Raw genomic sequence first — 27,779 nt, 5'->3', positions numbered from 1 at the left:
TACCTTAAAATCATGTACTTTATTCATGGCACACAGGCATCATATTAGTGAATGCAGTCAAAATTATTGTAAAGTCGTAGTGTCCTTATTTTTAAGATATTAGATACTCTGAAATATTTACAGCATCGAAAAATGTTGTCCTTTATGTATATATGACATTTGAAATTATGTTATATATATATTCATTGTAGTGATGATTGTATTCTGTTTGCTTTTTAGTATGTTTTACGATACAGCACAAAATTAAGAAAAACACTGTAGAGGTGGAACTGCGTGGAACTCGTTCTGCCCTTCCATTTATTCAACTCCTTTCATAAACTCCAGGAACTCTGTAAAACATACAGATGCATTAACATTATTAAAAGGTTTAAAAGCATACATAAATCACTTAACTTTTAACAACCTTGCGGGGTACAGCTTTATATTAAAACCGTAGGTCATAGGAGAGAGGGCGGGGGATGTTTTCCCTTTGAGTGATGAAAATTTGCACTGAGCAGGGACCTTACACAAACTGACATTGGGCATAATAAGATATTTATATAAAATATGTTTACTTGTATATGTAAAAATATATATTTTAGTGAGGAAGGGTATTTCATAGTTAAAAAACATTTTTGCTGTTCTGCATTCATTTATTGTAGCACCACAGAGGAATAACCTTCACTGCATCTAATATGTATGTATCCTACAAATATATTTCTTTTATTCTGTGATTTGAACATTTTCTTGATTGTTGACATTCGACATTAGGTGTGCAACAACAAAACAGGTTGCTCCATCAAGCAAACAAAAAAAAAAAACAACAAAAAAAGCATAATAATGTTTCAAAACTGAATTTAAAGGACAGTATTAAATTATATGATTTGCAATCTGTTACTTTTATTCGTACATATGTAATTTTCCAGTAGCAAGCTTAGCAGAATGACAAGCATTTTTAAGAGTTCTGTAGATTTTTCTTTTGGTATGCAGAACATAAAAAAACAACAACATATCATGGCCACAGCATCGACAGTTGCTAAGCAACTAAGACCTCCCCTCGTGATTTGGGAAATTATATATAATTATGATTACATAAGGCAAATATGCAAAAGATGAACGTGTTTGGCTTTTGTACAATTTTATATACTTTTGGGTTAAAATTTAAAAAACAGAAAGTTTCATAGCATTTGCATCTTAAGTTTGTATTACTTAAAGGGTAAGTGCACTTTTAATCTGATATGATCATTGTTAGCCCCCCCCCGATCTCTTTGTTTTTGTATCATAACATACTTAATTGTTTTTTATATATATATATATATATATATATATATATATATATACTTATTATGTATGTAGGTATATATATATATATATATATATATATATATATATATATATATCCCACTTTTAAGTACACAATGGGGTTTATTTACTAAAGCTGGAAAGTGCAAAATCAGGCTCACTTCTGCACAGAAACCAATAAGCTTCTAAACTCGGCTTGTTCAATTAAGCGTTGGTAATACAACCTGGAAGCTCATTGGTTTCTATGCAGAAGTGAGCCTGATTTTGCACTTTCTGGCCTTAGTAAATAAACCCCACTGTGTACTTAAAAGTGGGGTATGCCTGTATATATATATATATATATATATATATACACACACACACACACACACACACACACACATACACTCTTCTTTGTAGCACTCTGCCATTCAGAGGGGAGATCTTTCTAATCTCCCCACCAGCACATGATCTCCCTGCTGGCAAATACAGAGTGAGAGATAAATGCTTACACACTTCTCTTATAAGCATAGCGGCTCAGTGGGAGATCTTTCCCATCTCCCCACCAGCACACAGTGATAATGCTAATGAGAACTGGCACATCCGGCACACCCTGTGCGCACATCTATGTGTGTAGCCAATTCAGCAATGCATAAAAAAAATTCTGTATCTTCTTGCTCCTACACATCCCTTCAGCATGTATGGTCCAAACCCTATTCACTTCACTGAGAAAACCTGTTAGCAGGACAAGATGCATACAGGCTTTTAAATGAAGTGAGTTAAAGTGCATTTATTCCTTGTATAAGTAAAGCCAGAACGTTATTCTGTTTTGGACTTAGTAGTGAAGGTAGTAAACCTCAGTGAGATTTCTCCTCATTTCCCGTCCCACAGACACAGCAAGAAGTATGAGCAGATATCTCCAAGGTGGAGGGAGTCCCACTATACTGTATGCTACTGAAGCCCCTAATCTGCATTAATTTCAGCACACTATAAGATTCCACTTTTAATTACAGTCCTACCTTTCCAGTTCACATTTGTAATCCCTGATGAAGAAGGAGTGTTCAATCCCACAAAAAAGCACTTGCTGTATAATTCCACCAACACCCTAATATAAAGTATTTTCAAATCTTCTTGGACTCTATGATTATTGATTTGACACTTTTATTAGACTTTTATTAAAGTTCTAGACACTTTGGGGTCAATTTACTAAAACTGGGAGTGGGGGGGGGGGCGGATGCCTGCCTTTGACAGGTATACTATCCCCACTTCCAGGAGACATGGCCATGGGGAATTATGTCAGCGGCTCGGCTCCCTCCTCCTTCCCCCGCTGCCGGGCCAGCAGGAGAGCACAGCGGTGCCTTGCGCATGCACAGTAGGGACCTGGCAGTGCAGCATTACGGCTACACTGCTGGGTTCCCTTAACCACAATGGCGGCAGGAGCACCCGACAGCTGATGGACTCCAGAACAGGTAAGTGTCCTATTATTGCAGTATGTGTACAGTGGTGTGAAAAAGTGTTTGCCCCCTTCCTCATTTCCTGTTCCTTTGCATGTTTGTCACACCTAAGTGTTTCGGAACATCAAACCAATTTAAACAATAGTCAAGGACAACACAAGTAAACACAAAATGTAATTTGTAAATGAAGGTGTTTATTATTAAAGGTGAAAAAAAGTCCAAACCATCATGGCCCTGTGTGAAAAAGTGATTGCCCCCCTTGTTAAAACATACTATAACTGTGGTTGTCCACACCTGAGTTCAATTTCTCTAGCCACACCCAGGCCTGATTATTGCCACACCTGTTCACAATCAAGGCATCACTTAAATAGGAGCTGCTTGACACAGTAAGGTCCACCAGAAGATCCTTAAAAGCTACACATCATGCCGAGACCCAAAGAAATTCAGGAACAATTGAGAAAGAAAGTAATTGAGATCTATCAGTCTGGAAAGGGTTATAAAGCCATTTCCAAAGCTTTGGGAATCCAGCGAACCACAGTGAGAGCCATTATCCACAAATGGCGAAGACATGGAACAGAGGTGAACCTTCCCAGGAGTGGCCGGCCGCCCAAAATTACCCCAAGAGCGCAGCGACGACTCATCCAAGAGGTCACAAAAGACCCCACAACAACGTCCAAGGAACTGCAGGCCTCACTTGCCTCAGTTAAGGTCAGCGTTCATGCCTCCACCATCAGGAAAAGACTGGGCAAAAATGGCCTGCATGGCAGAGTTCCAAGGAGAAAACCACTGCTGAGCAAAAAGAACATCAAAGCTCGTCTCAATTTCTCCACAACACATCTTGATGATCCCCAAGACTTTTGGGACAACATTCTGTGGACCGATGAGACAAAAGTGGAACTCTTTGGAAGGTGTGTGTCCAAGTATATCTGGCGTAGAAGGAACACTGCATTTCATAAAAAGAACATTATACCAACAGTAAAATATGGTGGTGGTAGTGTGATGGTCTGGGGCTGTTTTGCTGCTTCAGGACCTGGAAGACTTGCCGTGATAAAAGGAACTATGAATTCTGCTGTCTACCAAGAGATCCTGAAGGAGAATGTCCGACCATCTGTTCGTGTACTCAAGCTGAAACGAACTTGGGTTCTGCAGCAGGACAATGATCCTAAACACACCAGCAAGTCCACCACCGAATGGCTGAAGAAAAACAAAATGAAGACTTTGGAGTGGCCTAGCCAAAGTCCTGACCTGAATCCTATTGAGATGTTGTGGTATGACCTTAAAAAGGCCGTTCATGCTCGAAAACTCTCTAAGGTAACTGAATTAGGACAATTCTGCAAAGATGAGTGGGCCAAAATTCCTCCAGGACGCTGTAAAAGCCTCATTGCACGTTATCGCAAACGCTTGGTTGCAGTTGTTGCTGCTAAGGGTGGCCCAACCAATTATTAGGTTTAGGGGGCAATCACTTTTTCACACAGGGCCATGATGGTTTGGATTTTTTTTCACCTTTAATAATAAACACCTTCATTTACAAATTGCATTTTGTGTTTACTTGTGTTGTCCTTGACTATTGTTTAAATTGGTTTGATGTTCCGAAACACTTAAGTGTGACAAACATGCAAAGGAACAGGAAATGAGGAAGGGGGCAAACACTTTTTCACACCACTGTAGCTGCTGGCTTTTAGTTTTTGCAGGGGTGGACTCCTCTTTAAGCTTTGACAAAAAAAACAGGGTTTCTATGCATAGCTGTATCAGATTTTGCACTCTTTTTAGTAGAAAAAAACCCCATATGTGTAGTGGTCTTTTGGCTTGTAAAGCTACCTAACCAGAGCCATTATGTTCAGATTTGGCCTTGGTTATATTGGACATCAATAATGGACTCATCACCCCATACGTATACCTTAGCAACAGAAATCTGACAAAGGGTTCTACCCCTTCCTCATTTTATCTCAGACTAAACATTTTGGATTTACATACAATGAATACACATTACATTTTTATAACCTATTCATTTTGCTTCTATTTTCATCTGGACACTAATGTCTCAAAAATGATGCTCCTGCCACAAAAACAAGTGATTATAATAACACTATGTCTATGTTCCACCCTGAAGAACTACTCACCATCGTAGTCAATTTTGTCATCACTATTTCTATCTCCGTCTATCATCAATTCCTCAATGTCATCCTCTGTAATGGTCTCACCAGTTGATTCCAACATAGCCTTCAACTCTTCCAAGTCTATGTAACCATCACAATTCCTATAAAAATTGAGGTTTCCATGTTAAAAAGTGTGCATCTAATTAATAGATGTATGTTTAATTGTCATAAAATATAAGATAAAACGTATCTAGTTCTCTTGGACAATTAGCCTACCTTACAGTATATTGATTTGCACAGTCATATAAATATAGTTCCTTAGAAGAAGTAACAAGGTTTAGAAGTGCAAATTCTTTGAGCACAGCGAGTCTTTTATTTTTGTGCAGGTCAAGTGAGAAAAGAGAATGTCAGTCCCCAGGAGCAGAGCATTCACACTGCAACCTTTTTCATGTATAATGCTGACTGCTACCCATAGCGATGTCATTTTCAGTTTGTTCCTTTCACTCTATGATAATGACATCTGTAAACATTTATAATTTATGGATAATAAAAACTGTATAATTGCTACAGGAGGTATTTTAATTATAATAAAAATGATGCTTTTCTTTTCATGTGAAGTAAGTCGTGATTTCCTAACACATAAAACATTGACATTTTTACATTTCTTTTCCATAAAGCCATTGCAGTCGTGTTCTGAAGTTTGTAGATTGTATTTCCCTGAGTTTTCATCCATCTTTCTGTTAAAACAGTCTCATTGCATTTCCCAGTTTGCAGTGAATCTGAATTCACATTATCGGCATTCCCTGAAATGTATTACAGTAATTTGCAGAGTGGTCTTCACATCTAAAGGGGTACTGGGGGCTTTTGACTCCTTTTTATTACAAAAGTAGGCAGTACAATTTAGGGCTTGTTCACACCAAAACATTGCAGAATGCCACAGTAAATTTCATGGACTACCACGATGTACGGTAACTCCACCATGCATGCATTGATGTGTTGCTGTGTCATTAAAGCTGAGGTTTAGTAAATTATTTTGGGGGATACAGCACCATACACATTAGGTATGTGTAATGCTTTGTATTTCATTACCTGCAGATGGCTGCTTCTGTGTCTTCTTCACAACTGCCAGATACTGCCCTGAGCAGCTATCTTTTGGCACTTGTAATGTTAACATCAGTGGTTCCTAACCAGAAATGTTGCAATGCTTGTCGTCCCCTCTTGCCACCTCCACTAGTCATAGAACGTGTCCTACTACACACTTCATGATGCATCAAGTTCTGTGATTGAAGGGGGAGCAGTTGAATTATAGTATCTCCTCCACCCATTCACAGAACTCATTGGGAGTGTAATAAGATAAGTTCTATGAATGGCAGAGGAGGCAGGAGGGGACGGGTGAGCAGTGCAGCTTTCTTTACTAGGAGCCACTGCTGTTAACCTTCACAGCTCCATAGGACAGCTGCTTAGTGCAGTATCCGACCTTTGCACCAAAACACATTTTCAACTTAAAGAGGTACTAAAGGATAAAAAAAAATTGCGGGGGGGGGGGGGGGGGGAGTTAAAAAAGATGTTATACATGCCTGCTTTGTGCAATGCTAAAGGTCTCTTCTGACAGTCCTCTACTAGCACTTCCTGCTCCTCTCTTCTCCGGTTACCTCCTTAGCAAGCTGTGTGCTATGAAGGCACCCATATGTGTGTACTCCCAATCCAGGCTGTGTGTGTCCATAGACACACACAACACCAGTAACCCAACCCCTGCTCCCTCCTTACAGGAGTTTAATTGATAGCAACAGGACCAGGAATTGAGGGGAGCCATGCTGCAGCCATGACAGTGCTGAAGAAGTGACAGGAGACTGGTAAGTGTTTTTGGATGGGGTGGGTAAAACTGGTAGCAGGGTATTTTTTACTTTAATGCAGGGATAAATTAAGGTAAAAAGCATTTTAACTTTAGAACCATTTTAACCACTTGCCTACTGGGCACTCTCACCCCCTTCCTGCCTAGGCCAATTTTCAGCTTTCAGCGCTCTCTCACACTTTGAATGACAATTCAAAGGCCTGTATACAGTATAAATTGCTTTTAGGAATACAAGGGACCTTTAAATCCTTTGTCAGGTAATAGTATATATAGACTGTTGAATAAGTCCCAATTTCCAGTAATCACATTTCATGTTTATGTGTAGAAAGTGACTAAAAATCAAATCTTGCTGTTCGCCATATCCTGTTTATATGAAAAGACAGTGGAAGTTAATATCCAATATTCCATATGATTGATATACTTCCATATCTCTAACAATGGAGAGATGTTGCAACGATGACATTCAGTAAGTCCATAAAACCTTTTTAGTGTCCCATATGTGACACCGAAAATAATTTATGGAGACCTGTGCAATTGCTTTAGTATATATTATTACCTGAAGAAGGGTTTAAAGGGGTTGATTTACTAATGACAAATAGTCTGTACACTTTACAAGGAATTATCACTTTGCAAGGAAAATTTCAAAACAAATACACAGTATTTTTGCTTGTACATGATTGGATCATAAGGCTGCATTCACACCTGAGCGTAGCATTTTCAAGCAGAAAATCGCGCGATTTTGCAGCGTTTTTTGCGACGTTTTTACCACGATTTCCTGTGATTTTGTGCAGGGCAAAAGGTCACCAATGTTAAAATAAGAAAAACACCCAAATCTGCTCAATTCGAGCGACAAAAAAGGGTCCGGAACTTGTTTGAGCTTCAGGCGTTCGGCTTCAGGCGACATGGAGTGGAGATGTGAACCATCTCCATTGAGAATAATAAATTTTTTCCCCTCCAGCGTTTTGTAGCTTCAGGCTTCAAGCTAAAAAACGCTCAGGTGTGAATGGGGTCTAAAAGTTAACAGAGCTTCCCACTCTCACTAAGTTCTGGGGAAAATTCTCTTGCAATGTGAACATGCTATTTTCAACCCCAAAGTGCCCTCATGTTTCTAGAAGCAATTTCTAGACGGACATGACTAAAGTGGGGTACCTCAATTTTTGTGAAAAAAAAGGAAAAGGCTTATGTTTATATTATTATGTTATGTTAATATTATTATTATATTATTATGTACAGAATAAGTGCCGGTTCACACAGGGGCGACTCAGATCCGACTTCAAGTCGCCCCAAGTCACCTCAGGTCGCACAACATGTAGAAATCAATGTAAGTGAATGAGAGCCGTCTTAACCCCCCTGACGGTATTCCCGAGTCTGACTCGGGGTGGATTTTTTATACCAAGAGCGGTATCCCCGAGTCAGACTCGGGACTGCATCGCTGGATCCAGGAGGAGGTTTACTTACCTTCTCCCTCGGATCCAGCGTTGTCTCCCCGCTGTACAAGCGAGCCGTGTCTCGCTCGATGCATTACATCGCCGATCTCCATGCCCTGCGAGCGTTGCGACGCACGGGCACGGAGATCGGCGCCAAATTCAAAAAGTGAAACAAACAGTATACATACAGTATAATGTAATCTTACAGATTACATTGCTGTATGTAAATATTTCACATCCCCGTTGTCCCTAGTGGTCTGCCCAGTGTCCTGCATGCAGTTTTATATAATAAAAACTGTTCTTTATGCCTGGAAACTGGAGATTGTCCATAGCAACCAAAACTGTCACTGTACATCAAAAATGATTTTAGACCAGCTAGAAAACAGCGATAATAAATTAGAATCACTCGCAGAATTGAGCGATAGCGATTTGTGGGGAGATCCGTCATCAAATACTGAAAAGTAATGACAGCGACAATTCTGCAACTGAGCAAATTTCAGTGTTTTTGATTTGATTACATTATTGAATAATTTTTATTATTGTTATATTATTATTTGGTACAATTATTTATAATTATTTATTATATTATAATTTATGATTTAATTTTTCAAACTTTATCATACCCGGGATGTCTGCTAGACTCTGGTTTGGACAGATTTAAGAGAGTTATTCCTAAGAATTGCAGGACTACAATATAAAACGCCAAATTTTCATGCAAAATAATGGTACCGCTTTTAGCACCTAAAATCCGAAATAATCGTACCGCCAGGGAGGTTAATGCACGCTACTGAAGTCGCTCCGACTTCAGAAAAGGTTCCTGTACTACTTCAATCCGACTTGTAGGCGACTGGTACCCATTGATTTCAATGGAGGTCGCCTCCAAGTCGGATCTCTGTCTATACAGAGGCGACTCTCAGAGAATTATCAGCTCTCAAAAGGAGTTCCCCCCTGAGAGCTCATTCTCTGATTGGCCACGGCAAGTCGCCTGGCCTGGAGTAGTGTTGTAAGTCGCGTCCAAGTCACGTCAAGTCACATCAAGTCACATCAAGTCACGTCAGGTCAAGTCACGTCAAGTCACGTCCAAGTTGCCTCCAAAAGTCGTGTTGCCCCTGTGTGAACCGAGGTGTTGAGTATTGGGTTGGGTATTGAGTGGGTATTAATAATAATAATAATAATTGTACTGATCTTATTACGCATGTTTTTTTTTCCAGTAAAAAAGTTTCTGTGTAATTATCAGTGAATACTTGCATAAAATTGTCCTTTTTCAAGTATTTGCATCATATATGTATGTCCTCATATGCAGATTTGGGGATTTTGTGTGGTGTTTCTGAACACAGTGGATGTTTACGTACCTGTGTGAATGTTTCCATTGAAAAACAATGTAGATGTGTTCCGATACGTTTTTTTTTATTTTTTATTATGACAGTGTGAATAAGGCTTAATAAGTCTCTGTGAATGCAGGTACTTGTTGATTTCTTCTTTCTTGTGGTTATTTACATTTTATATAAATGCTTACCTAGTTGCTTATTATAATTATTTTTTTACTCCAATGAGCTCAGATTTACGAAATTCTGACATTACCTTGTCAAATATAACTCCTACTTTAGTGACAAAAAGCACAGCATATTTTAAACACCACTTCCTACAATCAGGGGAAGCAAATGGAACAAATTACACTTAATTTCACTCCTGGAAATTATAGACAGTGTGACATTTATGAAATTAGACTGATCTATTCAAAAGTAGTTTTTGTTAAGGTAAAGTATTTCACTGTGTGCTTTGCACACTTATGCTTTCGGATTTTTCGATCTATCTTTTTGTAAGAAAAAAAATTATGTTGTGATCTAACCCTAGCTATTCTTTACATTTAATAGCAAAAATGTCCTCACACCTTCATAAAGTTTTTTTCATGAAACTGTTTCTTACTGTGTTTTCTGTCTCCTTGTTACTTCATCCATAAGCTTACCCCTCTTCCCCCGCACACTTTCAATTGTCTGAAACAAGCAGTGCACATTAGCTCCAGTCATGTAGCACACTACAGATCACATAGTCCAGGGGTGTCCAAACTTTTTTCAAAGAGGGCCAGATTTGATGAAGTGAACATGCTCGAGGGCCGACCATTTTGTCTGACATTCTTTAAACCATTAAAATTCAGTCTAAGTGTGGTCATCCGAGCACTAATACACGGCCCAACAAGAATTCTCTTGCCTTTGTTCTTTGTGTGGTGAATAGATGAGCTTGGGTGTGTGATTTGGATATACAGTATTTAATCGGCTTATACCACACACCTTAACTTTAAAAAGGAAGTCTCAGTAAAAAATAAAAAATAAAACTCTTACATTTTAAATAAAGACATGTGAAGCAAAATAAGGGTCAGTGCCCATCTGCAGCCCCCAGCGTATTGCCATGAATGCAGCCCCCAGCGTATTGCCATGAATGCAGCCTCCACCGTATTGCCATGAATGCAGCCCCTACCGTATTGCCATGAATGCAGCCCACACATTGCCATGAATGCAGCCCCCACATTGCCATGAATGCAGCCCCCACATTGCCATGAATGCAGCCCCCATATTGCCATGAATGCAGCACACACATTGTCATGAATGCAGACTCACCATTGCCATCAGTGCAGCCTGATTCACGTCCTCTGCAGCCTTGGAGGAGACAGGGAGGGGGGCGGGATGACCGCCGACAGACATAGAGGAGAAACTCCTGTTTCTATCCTCTTTAATTGAAAGTCCCGCCTCCTGTGATGGACAAAACGGTTGTCCAATGGCAGTGCAGGACGGGACTTCCTTTTACACAGGACACTGTCCTGTATCCACGGCACTCGTCCCACCCCCTCCATGGCAGCCAGCATATCTACCTTTTGTGGCCCCCGGCGATCGGGGATTCGTTGGGGGCCACAAAATATATATATGTGAACCTGACCAGACGGGCCGCCCGAAACCGGAACGCGGGCCGCAATTGGCCCGCGGGCCGGACTTTGGACATGCCTGACATAGTCCATAGTCTGTAGTCCCTAGTCTATCTCAGCAGGGAGCAAGAGAAGATGGCTGTGAACAAAAGTAGTCATCTAATGGAAAGTCAAATAAAAGAAGGAATTTGGAGATCTGCAGGCAGCTGAGATCAAAATAAGGTACTTTTTTGAATTAAAAATATATACATTAATAGATTTTTTTTTTAAACCAGAGTTTATTTTCATGTAAGCAACTAGGCAAATAGGCAGGCATTGTGCTCTGAATGCATATTAAAATAGAATTTTTATTTTGACTGGAGTGTCGTTTTTTGGAATAATTGAAATTGAAAGAAATAATTGTGGTAAGAAGTGTCTCATAATCTACTGTGGGTCCAAAGCATTTTGGCTGGTAGTTCATGTACTCTTATGGGCTTTGTTAAAGTCACAAAGGAATGAAGAAGGCACATTTTTGACTCAAAGCCCCAGTTTGTTTTGTGATCAGTAAGCAATACGTTTCTGGACAATGGCATTTATGAGGTGTGATAATGGGGTGGGCCATTGGGAGACCTTCACTTTTTCTTTTTTAAGCCTCTACAGTGCTACTTTGACTTTGAGCCTGAAATCTCAATACTACTAAAAGGCATGATGTGCAGCTTTTCTAATGTCATCTCTTACTTGTCAAACATCCGGAAAATTTCTGCTAATTCTTCTTCCGATCTTCCTTTGGTTTCATCCTTCATACATCGGACCATCATAACCAAGAACTCATCAAAGTCTACAGTGCCACTTCCTGATATGAAAATAATGAATTAGTTCCATACTACAAACAATACACAGACTGTATGTTCTCATAGCTAAAATGATTGAATAACCAAATTACTGTTCAAGAACTATGGGATATTAAAATGCAAAACAAATACAATACTAATCATTGTTTGTTAGCTCATCTAATTTTGACAGCATACAACTGACAGTCTGAAAAGTGATTTTGAAAATAAGTTTTTCTTGCCTGACCAAATTTTTTTGATATACCTAGCCTGTAACGGTGGCAGCAATTAGGGATGGCATCTAATAGAAATAATGACTGAGTAAGTGTTTAATTGTTTAATACTGCAATAACCTGAAACCTTCAAATTTTACATTGGTAGTGAAAAGTCTTAATTATGTGACAAATTAGATCACCAAGTTCTATTTATAAAAACAATAATTGTGTGTGAATGTCTTTATGTATATGCAGTTTTTTTGGGTCTATTTATGTGTATGTAACTATCTTACATATAGTAATATCAGAGAAGTGGGCAACATTAAGATGTGTAAAAGGACAGTGGAAATCAGTGTAAAAATATTGCCTTTTGGTAAATGAACAAACAGACCCCTCTGGCCCAATCACACCCAATCACTTAATTACGTGCAAGTAAAAAAAAAAAAAAAAAGAAACACTATTTTTGCTTGCACATAATTGAATGATGGAAGCCAACAGAGCTTCCCCTCATTCACTGAGCTCTGGGGAAAATGTTATTAAATAGTACAATCTCACTTGCAATTTGACTAGTATATTTTCTTTAGGTAAATTAACCCTGTGGGTAGTGAAGTTGATGAAGAGATTTAATGACTAAATATGCCTGAATAAAGCCGCGTACACACGGGCGGACTGTATTGGCAACTTAGTCCGTCAAAACACATTTCAGCGGACAGTCCGCTCGTGTGTGGGCTTCAGCTGACTTTTTCAGCGTGCAGTCTGGCGGACTAAGTATTTCGGAATTTCCGTAATACTGTCCGTCATACTTTGGTTTCAGCGGACAATCCGCTCGTGAGTAGGCTAGTTCGACGGACTAAGAATGGCGCATGCTCAGAAAGGATTTACACGGCGGAAGGTTGCATTGCTGTGTATTGGACTTCCTATTTCTAGTCCCGTCGTACGTGCTGTACACGTCTTCGCGCAAGCTTTCGACGGACTGTTTGGCTATCCGTGTGTGGTCAAGTCCGTTCATTCGAAAGTATGACGGACTGTCCGTCGGATTGTATGACGGACTAAGTAGGCCATACAATCCGCCCGTGTGTACGCGGCTTTAGATTTATAACCCTTGGTTTATAACTGCTAGTAACACTTTCTTTAAAATGTATTTCCATGGTGGCTGTTTTCCTCTCCGTACTTCCTTTTTCTGAGAAAAGACTCATTTAATGTACTGTGATAGCTAGCATTGCATTCTCCTTGTATTACTAAACAAAACTACAGAAGAGTTTAGGCAGAGCACAATTTGGAGCACTCACCATCTTCATCCACTTCATCTATCATCTCCTGCAGCTCTTCAGGGGTTGGACTTTGGCCAAGCATTCTCATTACCTTGCCCAATTCTTTTGTACTGATGCACCCATCTTCTGCATCTTGTATAAAGACATCAAAGGCTGCACGGAATTCTGTGAATAGTAGCAACAAGTAATTCAGCTTTATTGAGTTGCAAATTGTGGAAATTTGTATTAGTTTGGAAAATGAAAATAGATTTGAACCCTATCTGGATAAAATTTAAGTTGTTTAGGCATTGCACAACATGCCTTGCGCAGTGTGCGTTAGCACAGCCACTTATAGTGTACTCTGCAAGAGCATGTAACAGGGTGACAATGCAGGAGAGCAATTGGGAAACAAGGACAACTATTGTCACCTTATAACTAGAAGTGCCTGAACAAAGGCTCCCATTTCTCCCATGATACAGTACTGGGTGCCTAAATGCCCAATCATGTGCCCAATCATGCTTTCATGTCATGTGGAAGTAGGGTACTTGGCCCCATAAAGGTTCCAACCATACCAATGGGGAGCATACGTAGGACTTTTTCACTTGACTACAGGGAACAAAAGTATCAACAACATAGTGTGTGTGGACTCTTTAGTGAATGGGCAAATCACAAATTTAATATAGGACAAAGCATGTAAAAATATATACAAAATAAAGTGAATAGTCACCATTTTTTTGTTCTTCTGTAAGTTGCTCTACCTGTAAATAAGGAAGCAAAAGTATAAGTGATGAAATAACTTAAAATAACCGACTACTCATACGCTGTGGTGTACCACTGTGAACCTGAGATGCGTGCACAGCTGCCAGGAACTGATAGATGTCCAGTACAGTGTTACCAACCATCCATAAAATTCCAGTTTGTAAAAATGGGCACTTTTTACCTTTCTAATTGTCTGTGGACAGGAGAAAAGTGCCCATAAAAAAAAGATCTACTTGTCACTGGTTCCGAACTCCCACCACGACAGATTAACTTGTTTTTAATGGATTATAATTTGCAGGTCAGTGCCCTCCTAGTCCATTCACATGTTCTGCAGCTTGGTTTGTGCAGAGGTTTGGGCAGAGAGCTTTACTAAGAGTCTGCAAGAGCCTGAGAATGCATCCTATGCATTAAGGTGAAAAAACTTCTGACTCTCACCAGCCCTCCAGCCCCCTCTGTTTTACTCAACTGAGCCCATTTGTTCCCTCGACGGAGATGCACTCTACCTCTCTGCCCATTGTCTCAGCTCTTGATTGGATAGATTGATAGCCACGCAGCCATTGGCTCCCACTGCTGTCAATCAAATCCAATGATGTGGCCGCCGGGGGCGGGGGCTGGGTCCTGCATTCTGTGTGAATGTACACAGACACAGGACTTGGGAGCGGGCCCGCAGGGGTGTTCACCTTAGGAGAGCCTTCTCCAACAGGGGCACTCGATGCGGGGAGGAGCTACCAGCGCTGCCGGGGGACCCCAGAAGTCAAGTATCGGGGCCACTCTATGCAAAAGGAACTTCACAGTGGAGGTAAGTATGACATGTTTTTTATTTAAAAACACAAAAAAAAACTAGGGTTTACAACCCGTTTAAAGAATATTTTCACTTTTGAAAAAAAAAATTAAATAAATGCACATTTTTTTGCAGGTAAAAAAGGTGAATTTTTTTGGAGCCTGTAAAGCATTGCACCAGTGATCAACAGATTGCTGGTGCCATGCAGGTCTCCTGCAGGCCTGCCAGTGTAACTGTGTGGCATGCATTGCATATGGGCAAGCAGATACACTGAATGTAAGAATAAATGAACTACCATGGCATCATGGTAGTTCATTGAGAACTACAAGCCGACATCCACAAGGAAAGTCAGGACTTGTAGTTCATTCATACACAGATCTCTGTGTATGAATGACGTGGCCGCGTGACCATGCTGATTTCAGAAACTGACGGCTAGTACAGAGAATTTCTCCCTGTACTGCTGCCACAGGGGGGATTGGGCAGTGGCTGCAGCATTAGGAACATATTACAGGTTCCACTCTAAAAACTAGTGAAACATGTAACATGTTCCCAAAGGTGAACTTATCCTTTAAAGGTGAACTTTAAGTATTGGGGTTCATTTACTAAAACTGGAGAGTCCAAAATCTGGTGCAGCTGTGCATGGGAGCCAATCAGCTTCTACTGTCAGCTTGTTCAATTAAACGTTGACAAAAAAAACTGGAAGCTGATTAGTTTCTATGCAGAGCTGCACCAGATTTTGCACTCTCCAGTTTTATTATATCAACCCCACTGATTATCTTCATTAATAATAGAAGTTTCTGTCATATTTCAGGTTATCGGTAAAAGAATGTGCTCCGTTAGTACATTTTCCATGTTACGTCAATAAAAAAAAAAAATAAATCTTGGGGGGTTTTGCAACCTGTACCAAAATATTGTGTATTGTTATTGGTAATTCTTGGCTGAATCACATAATGAACACCAATAAAAGATTGTGATATGAGCAGTGGTAGCTGTTTTTCTTTTTTTTATGGGGGGAGGGGGGCGGTAAATAACCACCCCCTTGGCCAGCCGGTAGCAAACTCATACCATCATCAGTATATGGCTGCAAAGTAACAGCAGCTGCCCAGGGGATCAGTCAGCATGGTGAGAGTGTAACAAACGTGACCATTGCGATCATTTAAATATACATCACGAGGCGAAAACGCTCCGTGAGCGGCGTTCGTGGTGACATCATATGTTCCGACCACAGGGTAATCACACATTCGCCAAGATACTACATTGCAGCCATAAACGGATGGTATGTGTTTGCTATCCTTTCCTTTGGCTTCTACGCTAATGCTTTGTTAAAAATGTTTTTGACTCTAGGATTGTTCCTTTCTATCATAGATCAGGATACATCGCCACCCTTTGCTGTAGTTACTGCAAACTTATTTTTCTCAAAAGCCTTGAAACTCTCATTGTTGCATAGGACTTATAGGCTCTCTATGCCTCTCCTTTATATCACACATGGTACTTTTGTAACTACTGCGAAACTGGGGTTTCTTCCACATTATCTATTGATCTGGGCAAGTTTGAAAGTCTCGAGGCACAGCCATGATATATGCTTTATATTATGCATGTGTTTTCAACCTCTTTAGCAATTAACCCTATACATTTCCATTTCCCTCATTCATTATATAGACCAGTCATACATGTGATGACACCCACCGTACTTCGGAACACTTTTCTACTTTGATCCTTACCCCTGGTTGTTTGTGTATACTGTAAGTTTTGAATAATTTATCTTATCATGTTTTCATACTATATGAAGGACCTTTTGTACTACTGCACATTTTTTTCATGGTTAGGATGTTTTTGTGATGGTATACATACCCAATACATATTATTTCATCCCCATAGATGCATTCTGTCTTCTTTGCACTGGGTTCATTGGGCCCTTGCTTTATGGGTGTTTTGTCAAACAGCCAGCATGTGTTATTACAATATATATATATATATATATATATATATATATATATATATATATATATCGATTAGTTGTATACCTCAGTCATCTGTTTTAAAGATTTTTTGTTTATTACTGTTGTCTTCATTTTAATAGAATATATGCCTAAAGTGTAACATGTAGAGCTGAGCCACTGCACATTTATGACCTACCCGTACCAAGCCTGCTAGTACAATTACCATTGTCTCAACAAGGACATCTTTATGATCTTTTCACGGTTAATTCTTGGTTTATGGGTTATGTGCATATATATATATATATATATATATATATATATATATATATATATATATATATATATATATATATAGGCAATTATTGCTGTGCAAAGTCTTTTAAAAATAACTGTTTGTCTGGTTGTTCCTTCTAATCAATTTGTAATAAAATGCATATTTTTTTTTTAAATATCTCAGTGCCTATAAAGTCCAGTACCAATTTTTCCAGTATTTATTTTCATGCTGTTAAGCATATTACTACCTTTGTGGTTACACTTGTAGCACCCTGATGTTTAGGCAGGGTTGCTTTCAAATGTAGTTGCCAGGTGATAGTTGCCTTGGTTAATTGTTAGGAGATCAATGGATTCCTCTCTATATCTGGACTTGTTGCACTGTTTCTTTTCTGTCACTGGGTGGCCCTATGCTAGTGGCAGTAGATAAGATGTTCAGCCATGAATGGATGGGGTGTCTCAGCCAATGGGCAGGGATTTTATTTAGTCCCTTGGCCTGCTGGGAGAGCCTATTTATTTGGGTGGAGTCAGGTGATCGGGGTTCTGTGCCACCTGCATGGCTGTCTGGGTGGACGTGTGTTATATTGCCTCAGGCTGCTAGGCCGGAAGCCTGAGGCCTATCCCGGGGACATCTGGCTGCTAGGCTGTCTGAAGCCTATCCAGAAGCAGGAGAGCAGCATAGGGTTGGGACTGCTGGCTTGCAGTCCAACCAGAAGTAGCGGTTCAGCCGGACAGGGAACCGCCTGTGGTCGGAGGTAGATGGGGAAGCTGTCGCCACTAAGGGACCATCCACCTTATTACCAGAGACCACTTTGAATAATCTGAAGTCAGCCCCTGAGCAGTCTTCTCACCAGCCTGGGACGGTGAAGAAGTGGGAAAGCTTCAGTGAGTGTCAAGCCAGGGACCCAGCGAGACAGCAGATGTGACGTTTGCGGAGCAACAGTGGATGCCAAGCCAGGGACCTAGTGGGTCAGCAGGGGTGATGCTTGAAGAGTATCTGTGAGTGCCAAGCCAGGGACCCATCATGGAAGCAGGGGTGCCGCTTGAGGAAGATACTGAGTGCTAACAGTGGAAGAGCTCAGGGGATCCAGTGGCTATTGGATCCGGAGTCTAGTGAAAGACTGGGAGTTGATTGAGTGAAGATCCACAGTGAATGTGGAATAAACAGAGAACTGTTTGTTTTGCCAATAGTTGAATATACTACCATTAGTAATTATTACAAGACTGTTGCCATAGGAGACAGCGGTCCTACCTATACAAAAGTGGTGTCTGGCTGGAGGCCTTCCCCTGTATAGCTGCCTTACTATAGAAGTCTCAGAGTCTGCTAATTATCATTGCATCTACTTAAGGGTGTCCTGGCCCTAACCCTCTCTCCTCCAGTTCTGTTCAAGAGACAATAAATCTCTTTGCATTCAAAAAGTGTCCACCATTTCATCTTGTATTACACCCACCATGCCTTGTCGCCCACTCTACAGAAGGATGTCAGCTGTCCCTGACTGTGGAGGTCACTGCTAGACCTTTGGAGGTCTTGGACCTTGCTAAACACTATTGAACAAAGATTAAAGGCTAAACAAGATTGGACAGAGGTCTCCATTAAATAAGGCAGCCCATAGAATGATACTCTTTTTTGTCAAGTAGTGGGTTGGATGGAAAAAAAACTGACCTGACTACCCCATCCACACACTTGATGTAGATTGGGAGGATTCTCCCTGCTGAGCTATTGTATTCGGACACCAGGGTGATTGAGGGGGAGAAATCTGCTGTACAGGACATGATTGGTATATCTACTTCTGTAAACCTCTCTGCCAATACATGGCTCAAAATTTGCTCGGTCCTTGCTGAACTGGCTGAATTTTGATCCATGTATTGCTGGCTTCAAAGAAGTCACCTGTCCATTGTCCGGAATGTTATGATCTACCATTTAATCACTATCTTGCAAACTAAAGGGACCCACAATCAAATAAAGTTCTTCCCTTCCCTCTTTAATGCCATTGCATTGCCTGCTTGGTGATTTTAACCTACAGGTAAGCCTATAATAAGGCTTACCTGTAGGTAAAATTAATATATTCTAAACCAGCACGGTTTAGGAGATTTTTACCCTGCATGCAGCGGCGCATGCGCTTTGAATGTTCAGCATATCGTGCCAGAAATTCAGCGCTCCTTGCCATAAGTGATATCATCGTGGCTCCAGCCACTCACAGCACCAGAGCCCACGAACCCGGGAGAAACGCAGAGGGAACATATCGCCCACCTCAGCAGTGACTGGGCGCCATTGCGGAGGCTTTGTTCTAAGGTTACGTTTTCATAATATGCTAGTATGCGATGCATACTAGCACATTATGCTAAAGTCTTGCAAGTTTTGGGGGGGGGGAGTGTTTCAGCAGTTACAACCGCTTTAAGATGAAGCACAGCTCAGACTGGTTACATATAGATTATCCAACTTCTTCTTCAAAAATCTCTCTCAACCATAAAAAAATGCTTCCAACATTGCAAGTGCTTATTATTGTCTCCTAGGGGCTCATGCTAAATGACCCTATATTTGCTCAAGCCACTTTTTCGCCTGTCAGGTTGTTGATAGGCTAGGCCTTTTTATTCCCAACCTAAACGGCTAATAACGAATTACCATTTGAATCATATCAGGGTGATAATCTATTATTTTACTAAAGATAGAAGTATGTATTTGTTGTATTTCCAAAGAAAATCTTTATTGCATAGTATTTTACAAATAGCTGAATGTATGGACAAAATTGGCTAGAAATTTTGGTTAGATTGGTCAGTGAGTGAATAGCATAAAATCATTTTCTTTTCAGTTCTCTATTGGGAACACATAAGCATATGAGGGCGAAATGTGAAACCTATCTGTCATCAACTCCCTCATGGAAAGAAATATCAGCTGTCCGGCAGTCATTTTATTGTCCCGGCCTTGTAGTCCTATGTCTAGATACTAAGGCTTTCAGTAAGTTTAGAAGACATGCTTGTTACTACTTTTGTACTTGGAGTAACTTAATCCTTACTGCATGTGTCCTATTTCTGTATGATGGCCATACACAAATAGATGAATGTGAGTGTCACCTGGACCCCACCATATTATTCTCCCTGAATCCTGATTCAGATGACAGGTAAATACGGTACAGAATTCAGGAATCACAGATGAAAAGAATGATAATTTTAAGATTTGGATTTTGTTTAAGATTTGCTCATAAGAATAATACAAGATTGGCTATTGTGGACCTTCCTGAAAAAGCTAGTTACCTGGTTGATGATCGTTTAAGGGCCGTTTTACATCTGAATAGGCTTCCTAATGCACCAAAATGCACCAAAAATGCAAGATTTTTGGCAGTGCACCATAATAATGTATGCCTGTCAACAAGGTGTGTTTTGCGGTGCTATTTAAAAGGAATGGTGCCACCAATGCGCATAATGTAAGCATTACTGCAATGAAACAATGTGAATCAGGCCAAATCTCGCGTTTCAACAGCAAAACTCAACAATGGCAGTTACAAAAAAATTTTTCTCACGTCTTAAAATGATAGTTGCCAGACTTCCTTGCTGGTCCTGTGGCTTGATGCATTCTCAGTTACTGGTCAGAACAAGCAAGGAGCTTGTTAACAAGTCAGAATGTGTGGCCTGCATTCTTGTTCCATATCAGAGACTTAAGCCTCGTAACACGGTACGATTGTTGGCTAACTGAGCATCTGATTTTTGTCAAAAGGGCGTGTGCATACTTACGATACACAATTGTCGCGCCACAAACACAAACGTAGTGACGTGCTACGAGGAATTTCAGCTCTTGAGCGCCACCCTTTGGGCCCCTTCTGCCAATTTCGTGTTTGGTGAGCATTGATTCCGAGTATGCATGTTTGTACTTTCAACTTTTGTGTAATGGATTTGTGTACCGACCATACGAAAATCTGACGTCAAACCGGTGTCCGCCGAAAATTTACTAGCATTTACTAGCATGTCATCCAACATTTGCATGGCAGTTGCATTGTGGACCCATTCGCTTGAATGGGTCATGTTCAGAGGCTGTGCTTGCCTAGCATGTCATCCAACATTTGTGGGCCGAAAGTTGCACAACAATTGTCAAAAGCAGCATACTAACGGTAAGATTTTAGGGCAACAGTCTGTCAACAGACAATCCCCTGCCAACAATCATACCATGTGTACGAGGCTTTAGACCCCATACATACTATTCAATTTTCTGCAGATTTTTGTCTTCATACTTACCAAAACCATATAATATGTGTTTCAATTTGTATGCAATCAGGCAGGCTCTTGCACTACTTGGTTTTGGTAAATCTAAAGATAAAAAGCTGCAGAAAATCTAATACAGGCATACCCCACTTTTAAGTACACAATGGGGTTTATTTACTAAAGCTGGAAAGTGCAAAATCAGGCTCCCTTCTACATAGAAACCAATGAGCTTCCAGGTTTTATTACCAAAGCTTAATAGAACAAGCTGAGGTTAGAAGCCCATTGGTTTCTATGCAGAAGTTAATTTGATTTTGCACCTTCCAGCTTTAGTAAATAAACCCCATTATGTACTTAAAAGTGGGGTATGCCTGTAGTGTGTATGGGGCCTTAGAAAGCTGTAGAGCCATAACAAGTAGTATAACAATCAGGCAAATAGCATTTTCAGAAGGATACATCAACAATGACAGCCCACAAATGGCTCATCTGCTGGCTTTCTTTAAGGCCCCCATCATGCCTGGATGTTCCATCGCTGTGTATGCGTTTACAACAATCTTAAATGGTGTTTTGTGCTTTTACAATGTGTTGGTTTAGACAGCCCATGTATTAAGTCAAGGCTGCGGTACATTGTAACTACATGTGTACTGTGGTACTCCGCAGTGCAGGTCTGGCAGCACCTGCCATACTTTTGCTTTGGGGTGCCATTCATTGGATAGGTTTTACACTAGTGCCAGTGCTTGCCACCCCTCTGAAAAGCAACTCATGATTGATAATCTTTCAAGGGCGTTTGACAGGAGATGAGGAGGCAATGTGTTATCACTGCTTATTTTAACCCTAGAAATGCTGTACCACTGTGCTACACGGTTGCATGGCAGTTGCATTGTGGACCCATTCGCTTGATTGGGTCATGTTCAGAGGCTGTGCTTGCCTACTGAACACGACAGAGGGGATCATTTTTGTTGTGGCCGCAAAACAAAGCATTGCAACAGTGGCTTGTATATACCTCGGTCAGCTTGGTGGGGGGGAGAGGGGGTGAAAATGCATCCCAACCGATTGTTTTACTACCCCCCAGCCACAAATTTAAACCAGCCCTAAATATTGTGGCAATGTATGGCGAAACTTGCATTTTACCACAATGCATGGGTGGGAATCTAGACTTAAATACGTTTAGCCACATTTTGGTACAATATACTGAAGCTGGGCAGCTAGTAGGATCAGCATCAGAGTTGAAGCAGTGTATTTATGTTGGTGTCAGTCACTATCTTTGTGAAAGGAATGCACTTGACTGCGCTATCACTAAAATGATAATGGAAAATTGTAGAAGCTATTTTTACCTTGTTAGCCTTTTTTGTATATAGTAAACTGTAGCTCTCAAAGCATTTTAAGGACCGAGGCTTTTCTGAAAATGAATTTGTTACGCCAAGCAAGCAATGAGCTCTTTATTTCATGTGGGATTGCATGTGCCTATCATCTTGTACAAAACAGCTGCTTTGGAGCTTTCCAATTGTTCCATTGTTAAACTTTACATTACTATATATAGGCAGGGCAGTAATACACTTGAAGGGCCGGTATTTGGAATGCATTATGGCTATCTGGTCAGATTAGCTCAACTTAAAATTCATGACTTTTCTTGCTCTTAAAAATAAATGCATACATAAATAGATGTATAAAAATATATAATGCAAAAAAAAAAAAAAAAGCAGCAGTGCTTTATCACTAACTTTTGCTCCTTGCCAGTACTTCATTCAAAAATAATGATAAAAAAAATAGTTTGTAGTATATGTAATTGTGTGTATTAAATCTAAATGTAATTACTGTTATTATATATTTAACCTCTATAAATCATTTAATTGCCAATGCAATAAAATGTTCTGATAAATCCCACCATATGATACAGACCTATCTTTCCATGTAATAACAATGAAGGTTTGCAGCAGCTGCACAAACCCAGTGTTGGGAGGAGCTGACCTTATGCCTTGCTCTATTCAACAGTTTATAGTCTTCCGTGAAATAGTTTGGCCATTTTTGTGTCTAACGTTCCACAAGACACTTGCGAGGTGTGTGGTTACTGTGCAGCTCTGTCACTGGTGAGGCCTGGGCAAGTCACAGGCAAAGACAAAATTGAAGGTCAAAGTCTTGCTTGAATGCTTTACATGCCTATGGCTGTGTGTTTATTATAAGGCTTTTCTGTTTCTGACATTCGTGATCTTATATAAGCCCTGTGAGCCAATATAAATGGGCACTTCCTTGTAAATACGCAATAATTCTTGTTAATCGGACACAATGCACTTACTTATGTACTTAGTGAAATTCTGTTAAATGTAAAACACAAGCACAATGCATAACTGCATAATGAAGCAATGCAGATTTCTGATTTGCATTTTTTGAATGCAGTGTTAAGTAATCAGCTGTGGAAAATCCACATTTGGCACCTCTAATGCCCGGTACACACAATAAGATCATCGGACGAATGATCGTCCGTTTTTTTTTTCTTGCATGATAATTGCAGATCGAGTCATGAAAATTCGCATACAACAGAATACAAATTCAGAAGTGATGTCATCTGTTGTAGTTCATTCGAATTGCATTTTCGAACAACAGCTGTACTGATTAAACTAAAATTGTGTGATCTGGCATCGCACTGAAAAAAAATTAGTTCATGTCCGATGGAATAATATCAGATGAACTGCCATGATCGGCTCTCAAAAGCTCTGTACTAACAATTTGATTTGATTTGAAAGTGATATTTTTCGTACAATTTTCTGATCTTATGTACAGGGCTTTAGGCCCCTTTCACACTGGGGCGGTGGGTGCTTCGGCAGTAAAGCATCACTATTTTTAGCAGCGTTTCACCATCAATTTCCCTGCGCTAATCGGCCGCTAGTGGGGAGCTTTTACCCCCCACTAGCAGTCGTGAAAGGGTTAAAACCAAAAGCAGCAGCACTTTGCGGCAGTACAGCCTCGCTGCCTGTTGATTTCAATAGGCAGCGAGGAGTGGTATATACACCGCTCCAAAGATGCTGCTAGCAGGACTTTTTTTACCGTCCTGCCAGCGTACCGCTCTGGTGTGAAAACCCTCGGGGCTTTCCCACTGGAGAGACAGCAGCAGCTCTTTCAGGGCACTTTGCAGGTGCTATTTTTAGCGCTGTAGCGACTGCAAAGCACCCCAGTGTGAAGGGGTCTAAGTTTAATCTCATACAAAATAGCAGCAAGGTGCTTTGGGGATGAATTACTAAAGGCAAATGGGCTGTTCACGTTGCATAGCAGTTTACCCCGTAGCTTAGTAAATGAGGTGAAGTTCCTCTCACTTCCATCAGCCAATCATGTGCATACAAAATGCTGTTTTGTTTTTTGTTTTTGTTTTCAATTATTCTTGCATGTGATGTTTTTTGATATTTTTTTTTATTTTTTTTATTGGATAACAGTATCAATATTACCGTATTATCATACATTTTTTGACGAATCAAAGAGCATTGGTTGTTATGGGTAAAACAAGTGTGTCAAAGGCATGTAAATAACAATGAATATCTTGAGTATCCAGATTAAAATCCAGAGGGAGATTAAGTATTGTGCAGGGTACAAAGATCAACTGTAGTTAAACTTAGAATATTACTAAATACTGTAGCACGTCTTTCTGTCTTGTGTTAAAAGTAGTCAAGGTAGATTCCATATGTGTGAATAATGATGTGGGCATTTGTATGATAATTTGACCCAACGGAATATGATGTTGCCAAATTGGTGCTCTGTCTTGAACACCTGATAAGCAACAGGCAGTAAAACAGGGGCTTAGAGGATGATGTAAGGCAGTCAGAGAGGTGAAAGAATAGGGAGGGAAGACAGAAGAAGGGGAGGCGGGGAGGAGGGGGCCGATGGAATAGGTGGGTTAGTAGTTTTCTCCTCAGTCTCCACTAATAGTTAATTCGTTACGGTATGATATCTTAGTAAGGTGATGGAAAGTAGGTGTATTAGACACCTGTTGCTGGAAAGTCACAGATGGAAAAAAAACGATATGGGATCTCCCAAATTCATCCATTGGGTAAGGGTGGGAGGCCCATGCCCCCTGGTAAAGAAGAAGAGAAATGGGGAGGGGGGGGGGGGGTTTGGAGAGATATGTGATGAAATCAGTAAGTGTTTATCTTGGGTAGACAGATGATGGTAAGGGGTTATCCCATTAATGTCAGATATCTATTGGCTGTTCGGAAGTGGTTCCAAAAGGCCCATGTCTTTGAGTATTTAGCTGGAGAATCTCTGGCAATGGAAATGAGTTCTTCCATTTCAGCAATTTTGTTAATGTGTTTGAACCAATCTGGGATGGTCAGTATATGAGGAGAGCCCCAATGGCGGGGAATACACATTTTGGTTGCATTGATTAGAGGTAGAATTAGTGTTTTATGATATTGGTGTGCCGATATATCAGACTGGTGAAAAAGGAATTGGGCTGGGGTATGTCCTAAAGCAGGGATCCTCAAACTACGACCCTCCAGCTGTTAACTACACATCCCACGAGGCATTGTAAAACTCTGACATTCACAGACGTGACTAGGCATGATGGGAATTGTAGTTCCTGAACAACTGGAGGGCCATAGTTTGAAGACCCATGTTCTAAAGAGTATGTGGAAATTGACTGTTAATTCTTGGACTTGCAGCCAAAATGGTTGGATTAACGGGCATGACCCAAAGATGTGTAACAAGGTGCCTGGTTCTCTGGCGCATCTCCAGCATTTGTTGGGAAAGGAAGGATTATGCTTGTTTAGAATCGCTGGGGTTCTGTACCAGCGAATCAGGGTTTTGTAATTGTTTTCTTGAATGGAGACATTTAGGGAGCCTTTATGGGCAATCATAAATATACATTCCCATTGGTCTTCTGATGATTCTGAATTACAGGGTTATGTAATTGTTTTCTTGAATGGAGACATTTAAGGAGCCTTTATGGGCAATCAATCAATCAATCCCATTGGTCTTCTGATAATTCTGAATGTATTTCTTTTTCCCATGTTGTGCAAGCCCTATTTTAAAAAAACCTAAGCTACAGTAACAGTTATGATCATGCAATTAAAGTTTCTGCCAGCAGTCATTTTAGGAAGGATGGCAATAGCTGTATTTTTTTTTCATGCATGTGATTGGACATGCTTTGCACAGTGAAATTTTAACGTATTCACTAAGCTCTGGAGCAAATCCCTTGCAAAGTGCAACTTCCCTCACAAGCTGGATCACCTGTTTGTCTTCAATAAAATTATTCCCATTAAGTTGTGTGTAGGTACTAATTGGCAGAATTACAAAGAAAAACAAAAATTCTTAATCTATGTAATTAGTAAATTATTGCACACATTGTCTTATTTTGTGAACATGTTCCCTTTAACAATATACAACAAAGTTATCATTTAAAATTTAATTGTATCTTATTCTAAATTTTTTTGATAGGCTTTCTAAAACGTAAGCTACAGTAACAGTTATGATCATGCTATTAAAATTTCTGCCAGCAGTCATTTTAGGAAAGATGGCAAAAGCTTGATTTGTGGTTGTCAAACAGCAAAAAACAAAAACAAAAAAAAAAAAAACAGCAGCATAAGTATCTATCTAAAGTAAAAATGTAAAAATGACACCTATAATGAATACATCTTCTTCAGGTCATTGAAGGGGAGGTAAGTTGGGAAAAATGCAGTTTTATCTTTCAGTTGTGGGTTTAGTTTATAATGTTTCATTTATTTTAATCCACAAAGTGCCAAAAAGAAGGAAATACTAAACGAGCCCAGCAGCCTTAGCTGCTTTTTCATTTACAACATACACTGAAAAATCAATTTGTTGCTCTTTAAAAGTTTTTCCTTATCATTTTAACACTTGCTATAACACAAGAGTGAGAGATGAAATATTCAGTTTAGAAAGAAATAAAAAAGAATACCACCTACCGCTGCCTTGTAAATATCATCCATGATGAGTGAGATTCAGTTAGGAGCTTGCTAGAGGTTAAACCATACAGCTTTGAATGACAAATGTAGGCCAAGCTTATATATAGGACGCACAGATGCTCTTAAAGCGACAATGACTGGTCACTCCTCCTGAAGACAACATTGTACAGATCGCTTACCAATTTCCATCCCACCCCTTGAGAACACAAGACTAGTATGTGCTTCATACTCACAAGTGTATTTATTTATATACTTGACAGATGCTGGGATAGCAAAGATTTGTATTCCTTTTTCAGAACTGAAGAGTGCAGGGAAAAAATAAAATAAAATAAGAAATAAGAACACATGAGGTTGATTTACTAAAACTGGAGAGTGCAACATCCCGGGCAGCTGTGCATGGGAGCCAATCAGCTTTTAACTTCAGCTTGTTCAATTAAGCTTTGATAAAAGAATAGAACTGGAAGCTGATTTGTGTGGATGGAAGAATCTGTTCAAATCATCTATGGCCAGATTTAGAATACCTTTTCACAAATTAATTTTTTTTTTTTTTTTTTAACATGGTAGATGACATATAGGGATTGATTTACTAAAACTGTAGAGTACAAAATGTGTGTAGCTCTGCATAGAAATCAGCTTCCAGGTTTTTTTTTTT

The 27,779-nt window shown here is 40.0% G+C and overlaps 1 protein-coding gene across 1 annotated transcript; it reads right to left on the bottom strand.

The window, feature by feature from the left end:
* Positions 1–27,280, bottom strand: LOC143987978 (troponin C, slow skeletal and cardiac muscles-like). Its single transcript, XM_077487194.1, has 6 exons — positions 27,128–27,280; positions 14,008–14,038; positions 13,320–13,466; positions 11,724–11,838; positions 4,835–4,971; positions 1–329 (listed from the first exon to the last, which is right to left on the bottom strand). Exons 1-6 carry the CDS (start codon positions 27,149–27,151, stop codon positions 298–300), a joined length of 486 nt encoding a protein of 161 aa, XP_077343320.1. The 5' UTR covers positions 27,152–27,280; the 3' UTR covers positions 1–297.
* Positions 27,281–27,779: the final 499 nt, after the last annotated feature.

The sequence above is a fragment of the Lithobates pipiens genome, unplaced genomic scaffold (genome assembly GCF_037356315.1).
Source record: "Lithobates pipiens isolate NorthernLeopardFrog02 unplaced genomic scaffold, aLitPip1_a1.2 Scaffold_18, whole genome shotgun sequence".
Taxonomy (NCBI): Eukaryota; Metazoa; Chordata; class Amphibia; order Anura; family Ranidae; genus Lithobates; species Lithobates pipiens.
Note: the sequence above shows the minus strand (reverse complement) of the source record. Positions and strands in the feature narration are given on the sequence as shown.

Bases quoted from the DNA above. Each gene is read 5' to 3' on its own strand.
- LOC143987978 (XM_077487194.1), bottom strand. From the start codon at position 27,151: ATGGATGATATTTACAAGGCAGCG. The intron at 14,039-27,127 runs GTAGGTGGTATT...CCTTATTTACAG, and splicing joins ATGATATTTACAAGGCAGCG to GTAGAGCAACTTACAGAAGA. The intron at 13,467-14,007 runs GTGACTATTCAC...TACTATTCACAG, and splicing joins TACAGAAGAACAAAAAAATG to AATTCCGTGCAGCCTTTGAT.